This window comes from Sinohyriopsis cumingii, chromosome 9, assembly GCF_028554795.1.
Source record: "Sinohyriopsis cumingii isolate HCF-2022 chromosome 9, ASM2855479v2, whole genome shotgun sequence".
Taxonomy (NCBI): Eukaryota; Metazoa; Mollusca; class Bivalvia; order Unionida; family Unionidae; genus Sinohyriopsis; species Sinohyriopsis cumingii.
Window position 1 is genome coordinate 5,834,061 of NC_142969.1, and position 14,621 is coordinate 5,848,681.

At 36.4% G+C, this 14,621-nt stretch overlaps 1 protein-coding gene across 5 annotated transcripts in view; it reads left to right on the forward strand.

Annotated features, from left to right (window-relative positions):
• The window catches only part of LOC149791214 (sodium/potassium-transporting ATPase subunit alpha-like), a 161,357-nt gene that overhangs the window by 62,434 nt on the left and 84,302 nt on the right, over positions 1 to 14,621 (forward strand). For 2 of the 5 annotated variants that reach the window (XM_089969684.1, XM_089969683.1), the window contains exons 2-3: positions 12,320 to 12,484; positions 13,815 to 13,997. In XM_089969684.1, coding sequence (XP_089825810.1) covers positions 12,320 to 12,484; positions 13,815 to 13,997 — 348 coding nt within the window. Of the gene's footprint in view, positions 1 to 326; positions 524 to 12,319; positions 12,485 to 13,814; positions 13,998 to 14,621 lie in introns of those variants that run through there. The other 3 variants (XM_089969687.1, XM_089969685.1, XM_089969686.1) reach the window with 3 other exon arrangements.

The following is a 14,621-nucleotide window of genomic DNA, read 5'->3' on the forward strand; positions in this document are numbered from 1 at the left end:
GCGACGACAGGCAAACCCTACCAGGATATTCTCACGCGGCAGACGTGATTTATGTAACACACAAATACCAAAAACGATCAGAGACGACAATAACAGCTGACAATTTTTAATTCAGAGCATCAGAGAGGGCTAAACAAACCCGAGTGTTTTCGCAAGATAGACCCTTGTATTAGCAGAAATAGTTGTATAGGTAGATATTTTCATGAGATAACCCTTCAAGTCAGCAGAGAAAGCCTATTTTGTCATGTTTACTGACTGGAGGGTTTATTTTGTGAAAAGAATCACTCTATCTAAAATGTTCTCGATAGAAGGCTCTGTTAAGCGAAATAGTTTGTGGGATTCGCCCTCTCTGCTGCTCAGGTTGAAATTGTTCTCGGTGCCGTGCAAAATGAGCTGCCGATTTTGCTATTGCACCTTCCGCCTGTGGATCGTTATGTGTTACACAATCATGATAAACAAACCACTAGTTAAACGGATTGTGAGCCTGATGACCAGTGACCTCTTTGTCGAACATCAGTGACAGGCATGTACAGCGATAGTAATCATTATTAGTATATGCTAATTTTTGTCTCCGTTAACTTTACATTGTTAGAATCGTGCACTATTGTACGTTTTTGTAACTTTCATATTGAACTCACGTGCACAACACGTGTGCCCAATAGTGTATTAGGAACTACTTTGTAAACAAACCACGTAAACTCATGTAGTAGACGCTTTACGTTTTTGTTGATTAAATTTGTTTCTAAATGAATTAAAGCAGATGTTTCGCGGACTGCCACATACCAGCTTCTTTGCAATAGTCCGCATTAACTTTCTGATACAATGTTTTGGATTTGGGCTAGCAATAGACGCCTGACAGATCATAACATTGCTTGGTTCCTACAAATAGCATACATGTGACAAGGCTTAAACGTGTCGTCTTTAGCTGGTAATTAAAGTAGCAATAATATACTTACAGCTTTACATCCTGAATATCCTCAGAATGTAGTTTCTTAGTTCTGCAAATCCGAATTTCATGAGCCATGTCATGGGTTCTAAAGCAAGATTACACATTTCGAAATTGTACTGTAATTTCGACTACATTTCAAGTGAAATTACATCTTCCATACCGCACTCAAAATGAAATGAACATTATATTCAACCACAGTGCACACATATTTGCGCCAATGCAGTTTTGGATGATTGACCCGGCTATTCCATGATTTCTTGAGGAAATGAAATTTCAAATTGCGGCTGTGTTCTGCGTGAGGTGACCATCAACGTGGACTACAAAGTTTTGATTGTAACCATATGTTGCATTGCAGCGTTATGTTCTGTGAATAATATTGTGTTGTCCATTATACACGAACGCGACGATTAATTAGTCGTATACTTCTTCGATCCATTCCTGCAAGAGAGTGCTATACTCATATGCATACATGCTCAAGCCATTCCCTTTGCTTTATTGAATGATGTCTGCGGATTTATTTCCCAAGCGCAACGACTCCACCAGGGTTTGCAGCCGGTTGACGTTGGATGTTACTTGATTGGCGGATAACTGTGTACAGCTAACTCATGAAAGACATATTTTTGTCATTCATCCCGTGTGATGTTGTTGCTGAGCTTCCTCAGATATTTGTGGCTGTTCTCGTATTTATCTTTGAAAAATATAATCGCGATGATCATGCGAATATGACCAACGTTTTTAAAAGTTGATGATGCTGTGCTTGACGATGATTCACACTTGCATCCTGGTTTTTCGAATTCTTCTAGCTGCACATTGGAATCAAGAGCGTTAGCGGTGTCTTGATCAAAGTAAAAATGAAAGAAGACAAAAAAAAAAAAAAAGGAATAAAAAAGGAATCAATCAAGGTTTAGTGAATGTCGTGAAGTTATCGTATCGTGGAGATATCTCACAAATTATGAAAAGCAGTACTATTGTTAAAGAAATCTTTTAATTACATGTGTCAAAGAATCTAATGTCGACAAGCTTTGTCTTTGAAATAATTGAAGTCTGTGCATATATTAAAGTGCCGTATTTCAATATGTTGTAAAAAATAAACAACCTGTAACTGCATTTCTTCGGATTGGAATGCCTCCGACAATGAGAAAGCTAATTTGTGACTTTATAAATATATTCTTGGTATATCTAAGTCTACTCCAAATGCTTTCGTGTGTTATGCATTAGGAAGAGTTAGCATGTAGAATATAATATACCAAGAAATTATGAGATATAGTTTTAGAATCCTGATAATGCTAGGAGACGTATATTATAAACAATTTTACGATCTTCATTTAAGATGTTGAAAGAAGTATGATGTTTGCAGAAGTCAGATGATGAGAGATGAGATGTGTGATTTTAAATATAAATATAGTTTTAGGCAAACAATCCCTTTGGAGATTGGGCCAATGCAAAAAGATTGCGTTTCTTTTGGTATTTGAGAGTAAGCTTCATTTGTCCAAAATATCGAGAATTGTTATGGGACATGAAGATATGAAAATAATGAAGAAGGATTGTCATATGTGCAACGATAATACTGAAACTTAAATTTTAATAACTGCTTTTCCGTTGTATGGGGAATTGCGAAGAAAGAATTTACATTATTTTTTCACACGAAAGCCTAACATTAGAAAAATATATGACTTGGCATACAACGTGATTAATCTAGCATGTTTTTGCCATCAAAGCCATAAATAAATAAGAAACAATTTGTATTATCGATTCCTGCCATTTACAGTCAAGATATGTTACGATCGCAAACTTCTGTTCAAAAGGCTGCGTGTTGTAATTTTAAAAAAATCAATTTATATTTTTTCAACTAATAAAAAACGCAGTAATTATGCATTTATATTGTTCTCCCGTTACACACTGTTACACTTTTGCGTGCCACGTCATGTACATTAGTCAGTGGCTTGTAATACAATTCAACACATTATTATTATTATTATTATCTTCTGTGTTATTGCTTGTTTGTCGTTTCGTTGCTGATACTATTAGCCTTTCTAAAGGCTTGCCTTCTTTTGTCTGAATCAAATGCGTGCCATATTAAATACCTCTGATGCATGGGGTAGTTCATTGGTTGTCAGTAATGAAGGTTTGAGAGGAATCTGTACATTGCGCTAGTTAAGAGGTTCGGGAATTATTTTCAGAATGGCCTCAATTGTAATATGGCATAGGTTTAATAATATTACTCTGACATCTCACCTCTATACTCATTAGGCTGAGTCTCAGGCTCGGTCAGTGTGGATACGTGAAAAAGCTGGCAGTAGCTTCCCGTTGGTAGGTGTGTGTGTGTGATTTGGTTTTTAACGTAGCTTTAGCAATTTTTCAATCATATCGCTACGATGTCTGCAGTGTTGCAGTTTATAGCGATGTCTAGCACTGGGGCATCGTGCCGCAGTCACATTATCCTGACACCAGGCCAACCAGTCCTAACACTAACCTCTTAATGCTGAGCGCCAAGCGAGGCAGCTGTTAGTACCATTTTTGTAAGTCTTTGGTATGACTCAGCCGGAGATCGATCCCACGACTTCCAGCATCTGAGGCGGACGCTAGTAGTTAAAAACGTCGCTAACGCATACAAACCCCAAATATACTATCCACACAACGTCGCTAACGCATACAAACCCCAAATATACTATCCACACTCGGGAGGAAGAAGAAAAAACAACCAAATATACGATCTACACAACGTACGCGAACACACACACACACACACACACACACACACACACACGCACACCACAGAGGGAAGAAGAAGAAAACCATTATACACTATCCACACGGAGTGAAGAAATAACCCATTATATATACTACCAACAGAGAGTGAAGAAAATAACCCATTATATTCCATCAACACAGAGTGAAGAAGAAAAAGTTTTTTGAAAGCACCTAAGCCCTCACCTGCTTGACCAACTCTGCCAAACACCTACACCCCAACCCCCACTCCCAACACTACAAAACCCATTTAACCCGTTATTTTATGGCATCAGTGTGTGATTTAGGAAACATCAAGACACAAAATGATGGATGAATAGACTGACTATTGTTTACCGACTTGCATGCCTAAAGAGCGTGCGTGAAGGAAAACATCCTTCCATTTAAATTCTAACTAAAACATGATCCAGAGGGAAAGAGAGAGGTGAAAGAGCACAATTTCATAAAGTGTGAGTAAAAACAAAACACGCCATCCTTATTATACAATGTCAAGACCAAGAGACACTTACGTTTTCTTTCTGATCTATTCTCTTTTAGAAGGTAGTATGAAATTTCACATCAGGGCCAACGCATCGGCTCCCATTGTCAATTTTTTCCATTTCCATGTCTTTACTGGCACAAGTTCTTCATCATCTTCAATTTATTCTTCTTCTGAATCCCTCTTCTCTGTTTCGTCTTGTTTCTGTTTCTTCTCTTTTCTCGTAGGGCACTCTGAATTCCAGTGCCCTTTCTCCTGACAACGATATTAGGTATCTTGACTTTTGTCTCTCTTTCTTAGACGAAGCAGGTATTCTGGAGACAAATACCCATTTACCTTTGCAGATATAGCAAACTTCATTAGCACTTACACACTTTCGTATGACTCTCATCAAATCAACGACCAAAAGAGTAAGTTTTGTTGCCACTTTCGCATGTGAATTATGCTTTCGTATGACTTTTAGCAAATATTTGACCAGCAGGTCGATCTGTGCTGACTCTTCCATCTAAGTGGCTATAGTTATTTTCTTACCGCGTTAGCTTCGAATTGACTTGAGTAGCTATTCAGACAGTGACGAGAATGGTCATGCTTTACTGGGTCTATCCTATAGGCGATTTATATAAAAAAATATTTTTAAAAATTAAACTAATGCACGAACAATCGTACCATGGGCGATCCCATGGAAATTGTGTCCGTCTTATTGCAAAATACATCAACATTTAATTTAACCGTGCAGATCTCTAGAACAAGCCTCTGATAATATACATTTTGAAAAGTGTTGTGTGACACGGATCGCCATTGTCTCTTGGTGTCTGCTTTCTTGTTCGAAAAGAGATCGTTTCGTCTTGACTATAAAAATTTAATTTGACTAAGTTTTACGCACTACTTGAACTCATACATTTACGTTGTATGTGTAAGCCGTCGTTCTCAGTTTTCTGGAAGTTCGTTTTTGCGTTTCTCAGATGTGATACTATTTTTTATGGACCGAACGAAATTCCTTTTGGCGTGAATCAGGACTCGTGGTTTTGTGGCATAATTGGAGAGCATTGATTAAAGCTCAGTTATGTCGTCTTCAAAATCGCTGACACGGATTTGAACTAACACTTCAGGTTTTGTGTGAGGCGATACAGTACATCATTGTCTTTTACTTCCTCAATGAAATCGTTTCATCTTATTGCAAAATTACATTTGACTAGGTTTCATACGCAGCAGGTCCCCGTATATAAGGAGAGTGTCTTAGCGTCAGAGTATTCATTCCACTCTCAAACGATCAAGAAGATGGAAGAGTCAGCACAGATCGACCTGCTGGTCAAATATTTGCTAAAAGTCATACGAAAGCATAATTCACGTGCGAAAGTGGCAACAAAACTTACTCTTTTGGTCGTTGATTTGATGAGAGTCATACGAAAGTGTGTAAGTGCTAATGAAGTTTGCTATATCTGCAAAGGTAAATGGGTATTTGTCTCCAGAATACCTGCTTCGTCTAAGAAAGAGAGACAAAAGTCAAGATACCTAATATCGTTGTCAGGAGAAAGGGCACTGGAATTCAGAGTGCCCTACGAGAAAAGAGAAGAAACAGAAACAAGACGAAACAGAGAAGAGGGATTCAGAAGAAGAATAAATTGAAGATGATGAAGAACTTGTGCCAGTAAAGACATGGAAATGGAAAAAATTGACAATGGGAGCCGATGCGTTGGCCCTGATGTGAAATTTCATACTACCTTCTAAAAGAGAATAGACCAGAAAGAAAACGTAAGTGTCTCTTGGTCTTGACATTGTATAATAAGGATGGCGTGTTTTGTTTTTACTCACACTTTATAAAATTGTGCTCTTCCACCTCTCTCTATCCCTCTGGATCATGTTTTAGTTAGAATTTAAATGGAAGGATATTTTCCTTCACGCACGCTCTTTAGGCATGCAAGTCCGTAAACAATAGTCAGTCTATTCATCCATCGTTTTGTGTCTTGATGTTTCCTAAATCACACACTGATGCCATAAAATAACGGGTTAAATGGGTTTTGTAGTGTTGGGAGTCGGGGGTGGGGTGTAGGTGTTTGGCAGAGTTGGACATTGCAGGTGAGGGCTTAGGTGTTTTCAAAAAACTTTTTCTTCTTCACTCTGTGTTGATGGAATATAATGGGTTATTTTCTTCACTCTCTGTTGATAGTATATATAAAGGGTTATTTCTTCACTCCGTGTGGATAGTGTATAATGGTTTTCTTCTTCTTCCCTCTGTGGTGTGCGTGTGTGTGTGTGTGTGTGTGCGTGTGTTCGCGTACGTTGTGTAGATCGTATATTTGGTTGTTTTTTCTTCGTCCTCCGGAGTGTGGATAGTATATTTGGGGTTTGTATGCGTTAGCGACGTTGTGTGGATAGTATATTTGGGGTTTGTATGCGTTAGCGACGTTGTGTGGATAGTATATTTGGTGTTTTTATGCTTTCGCGTACGTTTGTGTGGATAGTATATTTGGGGTTTGTACGTGTTAGCGACGTTGTGTGGATAGTATATTTGGGGTTTGTATGCGTTAGCGACGTTGTGCGGATAGTATATTTGGGGTTTGTATGCGTTCGGGTACGTTTGTATGGATAGTATATTTGGGGTTTGTATGCGTTCGGGTACGTTTGTATGGATAGTATATTTGGGGTTTGTATGCGTTCGCGTACGTTTGTGTGGATAGTATATTTGGGGTTTGTATGCGTTCGAGTACGTTTGTGTGGATAGTATATTTGGGGTTTGTATGCGTTCGCGTACGTTTGTGTGGATAGTATATTTGGGGTTTGTATGCGTTCGAGTACGTTTGTGTGGATAGTTTATTTGGGGTTTGTATTATCTCCCTTCGGTGTTGATAGTATATTTGGGGTTTGTTTTTTCCTCTTCCCTCTGTGTGTGTGTGTGTATGTGTGTGTGCGTATGTCTGCGCGCGTACGTTGTGTGTGTGTGTGTATTGGTCTCTGTTTGTCCCTATAAAACTCACTTTATCCCTATCAGATACACTCTACCTACCTACCTGGAGTAGCAAGTATTCAGGTCAGCCACTTGCAACACTGTTGACATTTATCCCCTAGTGTTCAGTACAGTGACGTCACTGACGCTGGAAAGTTGGAGACTATAAATATGGACTTGGGGATTTCCACAGGTTGTAGTTATACATATGTACTAGAGTTCATAAACAGGAACGTCACTCAAGCTGAGGCTATAAAAAGATAGTGGGGTTTTCCAAAGGAATAACCCACAAGTTGTGGTATAAATAGATAGTGGGATTTCATAGGAATTTTAGCTGATTATGGCTATAAATAGATACATGGGTGTTTATCCACGATCGTCACACAATTTGATATTGTAAGTAGTTACTAATTTTATCCATTTTAGTCTAAACCATTGTAACTTAATTTTCGGGGATATGTTTATTTTCCTTTAAATTCTGGGACAATTTCGTCATTTTAGCGTTACTTTTAGTCACATCCATTTTGTCGTTGAGCATTTCCTTGATTACAGCTATTTATAGCATCATTACAATTATGCAAGTTTTTGAACACCCCAGCAAGATTTCAGGTCTTTTTAATGCTTTATATATAAATCTCACGTTTGTACTAGTGTAAGTATGTCTCTGTCTCTGTTGTGTTTGACCCTCGACCATCATTGTCCCTAGACAGTCCCACCATGTTCAATTCCCCTTGACGCTATACAGACCCACCATGTTCAATTTCCTTATGTTAAATTCCCCTTGAGGCTAGAGTTGCCCAAGACTTTTTCCCATGTTAAATTCCCTTGCGGCTATATCCCCCCAGGGGTTTCCGTAATGTTAAATTTCCCATTGTCCCTAGACAGTCCCACAATCTATTCCCCATGTTAAATTTCCCTTGTCCCTAGACAGGCCCAAACTCTATTCCCCTGTTCAATTCCCCTTGTCCCTAGACAAGCCCAAACTCTATTCCCATGTTCAATTTCCCTTGTCGCTCAACAGACCCACGATTTATTCCCATGTTAATTTCCCTTGTCGCTATATGTTCCCAGGGTTTTTCGTCCATGTTAAATTTCCATAGTCGCTATATGTTCCCAGGGGTGTTAATGTTAAATTTCCATAGTCGCTATATGTTCCCAGGGGTGTTTTTAATGGTAAGTCCCATTTTCGCTATGGTATCCCACTTAACTACTGACGCTCTAACAACTAGGCCACCAGAGCGATCCCCTGTTGGTAGGTCATTCTTACCGGTGCAGCAGGCCAAATTAACCACTACCCAGATTAATCCGGGGTATAGTTTGGCCCAGGCCAGAGTATACCCCGGGGGATAAAGTGTTCTAGGCTAAACTATGCCCGGGGGTGTAAAATAGCCTGGGCCAGACCATACCCCTTCAGGCCAGAATATGCCCCACTTGTATATTAAATTAATATTTATTTATCGTTCTGGTCTTTACTTGTAGCAGGAAAACATGAAGAACAATCATCACCGCCTTTTCTGAGTTTATTTTGGTATGTTTTAGCTTCAGGTTAAAGAATAAGAATACCATTGTGATTTAATAACTAGAACATATTGATGGGAGTGTTGGAAATATTGGACTGGAAGAATGTGAGGTATATATTGTATCATGATTCTTGATTCCTTCTTCAAGTTTTCCACAAAAAGCTCAAATTGTTGTGCATCGACACTACCACGATAGTGTACCACATGACTAACACTGTCTCTGGGCATGAAGAGTATATATATATATATATATATATATATATATATATATATATATATAAAATCTTATCTTGTATGTATATACCTTGACAGACTACGAGTACGACTGAAACATGTCATTTAACTTACCTGACAAAGCTGAATCCTCAATAAAATGTTGAAAAATGAAGTAATTCTTGTGTATATCGCTCAACACTATTGATATCATGGGGGTATAATTTGGCCTGAGGGGTATGAATTGGCTCTGGCCATAATATACCCCAGGGGTATAAATTGGCCCAGGCCATAATATACCCGGGTATAATCTAGCCTAGGCCGCTTTAACCCCAGGTATACTCCGGACTGGGGGTATACTATTGCCTGTTACACCGGGCTTTTTCCGGGTTCTCCTTTCACCAGCTATACAGGCCTCCATATTTAGCTGAGAAATGGAGTTTAACCCCGAACCAACAACAACAATACATTTTGCCCTTTCTTTCTGCTTTGAAAATATGTAGTGAAATAGTCATGAGGGAATATGCAATAAGGCTATCTTCCAATACCTTGGACACAATCTATGAAACAATCAGCATAGGTTGTGTTGCGGTTTCTGGAATCAACTGCATTTGAATAAGATGACTGGAATTATTATCGCCCCAATGTCATTACGTAAAAGCCAAGAAGAAGAACCAGAAAAGAGTTTTTATTCCTATTAGTCTTTAATAATGTCTCCTAATATATGCAAATTACATTCTTCAATCGTTGGAGAAAAAAAAAACACAGAGCAAATCAGGAAAAGAATATCAACGATTTTGTTTGAAACCACATTAAGAAGAAGTACGAGCTCATAGGCTTATATAGTGTAGAAGAGAAGATACAAGATGCACCCATTTAATGCATACACATACCCACACCCATTCTGTGCACTATTTATCTATCAAGTCAGTAGTTTGAGGGACTTCAGTGCAACAGTGGAGACATGTAATGTTTAAAAAATTGAAGCTGCCTTCATATTATTCAGGTAGTAAAATACATCAATACAAAGAAGTCATATTGTCTTCTGCAAGTTTAATTTTATTCATGTTTTGGTTATGCTTAAAATAATTAAATTTTAAAACATATTTACATATTGGTTGTCATTGACAATATTGGGAGTCCAAAATGCGTTCCTTATTATAGGCCTCACTGACATCTTAAATTGACAAGTTATCTCTTTGCTGTAGAGGTATGTTAAGGAAATGGGCCAGGTAATACATTTTGTAAAGACAGATTAAATGTTACTCCACTTATTGTGTCAGTGACTTGATACTACCTTAGTCCCATCGATTTGTAAAAGCGAACCACCCACATGTTTCTATTCACGCTTTTTTGCCAGCGACTCAATTATGTATTGGTCCGATATATTTAGACGAAGCACACCACCCAGATGTGTTTTAATCACACTCTGGCACTGATTTATGGATGAAGAAGTTACATTGAAATTGAATTTTAAATAAATAAAATTGTTTGCATTAAATTTAAGATGCCAGTATATTCAAAGTTATGCATTGCAGCGACAAATCGCAATTACTTTGTATAGTATATTACCTTGTTTGTAACAAATCTTGTCTAAATACTATTAGAGAGTAGAACGAAATGCCGTTAATGGTTGTGTTCTTTTAGTACACACCAAACTAACTGAAATAGTAACTTAAAATACCCACAAAGATAAATTATTACATGTATCTAGGATGATTAATTATAAAAATGATTTTCCCAGAATGGGTTGACCCCAGATAATATTCAGGGTATCACTACAGTTTCATGATTTAATAATTTTTCAAAATCAATTCCTGTGCATTATTTTTGGGCAATATGTACGCACATAGTACAAAACTAAAATGCATTTCTAGTTCTGTGAAAATATTCCAGAAATATATATTGGTGCGTCATACGTTAAGTGAATGACCTATCTGACCCATGTTCTCTCCACCTTGACAAGAACAGTTAATTTAGACATCGAGCATCTGATAGGGTGTTATAAATAAAATGGCTTTTTTACATGATTTATGAGATAGGCAGTGAACGCAAACAAGAATGAAATTACATACACCTCGTCTTAGCAGTTTTCGTCAATATGTTATTCGCCCTATAACATCAGATTTCAGCACATATTCAGCAGTAGAACGTGTTTACTTCTTTATCTAAATTAAAATACCAATTTAATTTTAATCTAGCGAAACGCTAACGTATTGCCCATTTGTAGATAGGTTGGAAGAGAGGTTGTCGTCGTGTTGAACAACCTTGTTATTTGCATTACACGTGTATATAAAAGCTTTCATTTTTTTCAACTATTTTATTCCTCATGTTTAGCTTTGATAATCTTTCCAACCTGCTCTGGTAATTTTTAAATGATATATCGACTTGCATCAATGAATGTCCAACATGTTTCAATATAGTTGCATGTTATAGAAATGTCAAGTCAGTGCCCTTCATTATATTTTAAATATGTATTACGGCGTCCACCACGTGTACATAAAATATTAAATTGGTCGATAATTAGTTTCCTTATTGGCTTCATATTAGGTTTTTCCACGGCAAAGCACATAAAGAAAACGGAATCATTACGCCTGAAGTCCTGTTTTTGAATAAATGCTTTTACAAAATGTTGTCTATTGCTGCTCTAGAAACCCACTTTCAATGTCCCAAAAGGTTTGGACAGCACGTTTATTTTCAGATTTCACTTCAATGACCCAAAAGACTTGGGCAGCACACGTTTATTTCAGATTTCACTTCAATGTCCCACAAAGCTTGGGCAGCACACGTTTATTTCAGATTTCACTTCAATGTCCCAAAAAGTTTGGGCAGCACACGTTTATTTCAGATTTCACTTCAATGACCCAAAAGACTTGGGCAGCACACGTTTATTTCAGATTTCACTTCAATGTCCCACAAAGCTTGGGCAGCACGTTTATTTCAGATTTCACTTCAATGTCCCAAAAAGCTTGGGCAGCACACGTTTATTTCGATTTCACAATCTGCTTCACGAGAGCCTTGATGACAAAGTCCGCACACAGTTTACAAACATTAAAATAATATAAACTTCACTATTTACATCTGTAATTACATTAAATACTCCAGAGTCAATGACGCCTAGCATAACAACATTGATGAAAATGCAACTAATAGAATAGCACAGCAGCAAATAAAAATACATACAAGAATACCCAGCGGCACATGTATAGTTTTAGCACGTATTGAAAGTTTGACAGAATTCGCAATAGAATTTCTAGAGTACAATAATACTGTTTCTTGGCTGCATTAGTTGTCTGTTTTTGTTGATATTCTGTTCGATATTCCCAAAATCTGGATGACGATCTTAATGATGATAATGCTTGTTTATTATTGTCATTATTGTTGTTATTATTATTATTATTATTTAATTTTTTTATGCTGAATATTATTATTATTATTACTATTATTATTATTATTCGGATCAACAGACGAACAGTCATCTATATGTCGTGAATCCTGAAGAAAATGAAAGTAAAAAGTCGAGCAAATCAAACGAGGAGGGGATAGAGGAAGTTAAACTGGGGTTGGAAATGAAAAAACAACGATTTACCACTGATGGATTGAATGGAAGGCTTGGAAATGATCTAAATATGGTGAGTTAAAATAAAAAAATGGGGATTTGAAATTTTAAAATTCGAAATCAAAGATACAAGTGTGATGTCATTTGAAAGCATTTAGGTCTTTCATAGCGCACAGCAGGTAATTAAATGGAAATTTAAGAAAAAAGTACTAGTTAATTAAGTATTAAGTAAGCAACAAAAATAACTTCTACCGGCATTCATATATATATATATATATATATATATATATATATATATATATATATATATATATATCTTACGAATCTACGGTCTCAGAATAATGAAAAGGAAAGAGTGAAAACCTGCCAGTTTTGTAAAAATTGAAAGTATAATTTATGTCACTTAAATGCATAGTGAAAAAAGTAACTTACAATATGGTGAGTGAAATCCTTAAACTTGTAATGAGTTCTGTTAAGTTCTAAAGTATCGAGTGATCCGAATGAGTTTCAGTGGTATTTCGAATGATGGTCAGCCATGTAGTGAAGAATCGCTATGATATAATCCCAAGATGTCTTTAAATTACCTCAGTAATCCCGTGACAGCTATTATAAATCAGAATAGTCTTTACATGCATGTTGAAGCACTGTAACTCTAACGAATGAGTATTCAATTAAAATTAATGAAAGCAATCGTCTCAACATAAGCCTGCCTAGACTGGCAGTATTACGAAGAATGTCGAATTCTACGCAACAATTTTCTTATATAGAATGCCACGGCGTAGTATTAAAATCAGAAGAAGGTTCAAAGTGAACTGAAACTTCAAAACAAGATCATGTATTCTGTCAGCTAACCATTCAAGAACTAGGTCCGCCTTGCTTTTCAGAACTCTTGTCCTGAAATCGGATCGCGTGATGTTTATTTGAACAATAATGCAACTCAGCCTTGAAAGTTATGAACGAACTATTAGAATGACCAATCCAAGTCATCATTAGGTACAAAAGGATTGATGTAGAAACTTTTAAAATGTTATCAACTAAATACAACTTAAAGGTTATGTGTATGAATGATACTACAATATAATGTATAGCTGTAATACCACCAAAGACATATATGATTCTGATGTCGGTAATGTCTCCGTCAATCAGTCAATCACTCAATCAAATTCTTGCATCAGAAGTGTTCCGTTTGCAAATATTACACAAATATAATACACATTCATTTTAGCTATTCAGATCGATAAATAGGGTAAAGCTTCCGTAAGTTCAATTAAACCTGTCAAACTAAGCCGATAAAACGGGAAGAAATACGGTAACAAGTAAACGATAGGTACACAAATGGCATATAGTGTTATGATTATTATTACTATTGTTATTGTTATTATTATTATTATTATTATTATTAGTATTCACATAAGCAGAAGAATGGTCTTCGAAATTCCGTCAGTCCTGAAGATGATGAAAAGAAGAAGTCAAAGAAGAAGCCAAAACAGGATGACAGGGATGAACTTAAACGGGAGTTGCGGATGGACGAACACATAGTTCCCATTGACGAACTGTACGCAAGGCTTGGGACAGATCCAAATATGGCGAGTGTTGTGATTTTGAGCTCATAAATAAGAAGGAAACGTTAACATAAACATATCAGGAGAGTGCGTATAAATCTTTCTAATTAAAAAGCATGAAAAAGCATGAAATGTCTAGAAAGATTTCAGTTACTGCTGAAGAAAAAACTAAAGAAAAACACCAGTACATCAAACATTGTGAAAGTACACGAATTGAAGGATACTTGCATGAACTAAGTAATAAAAGATATATATATATATATATATATATATATATATATATATATATATATATATATATATATATATATATATATATATATATATATAGTACGAAGAATAAGGATTAATACACTTTTCTAAAAATATAAAAGGTTATCTACTTTTCAGATTTAGATAAAGCATGAAAAATTTATTTAATTCACTTATGAAGTTGAAGCATTTTATTGTTATGGGTGGCGAAGTCAAAAGTGATAACATGATGAGTGAAATATTTCGGTATATCTACTGAAAAACATATAATTTCTTTATAATATGAACTTTACATGTCAACAAAATTATTTTTATGGGTTCCCTAACATTATAGAAAATAAGTAATATTACTGTGTCATGTCAGTGAATCGGACATTCTGAAATTGTACATGAGTT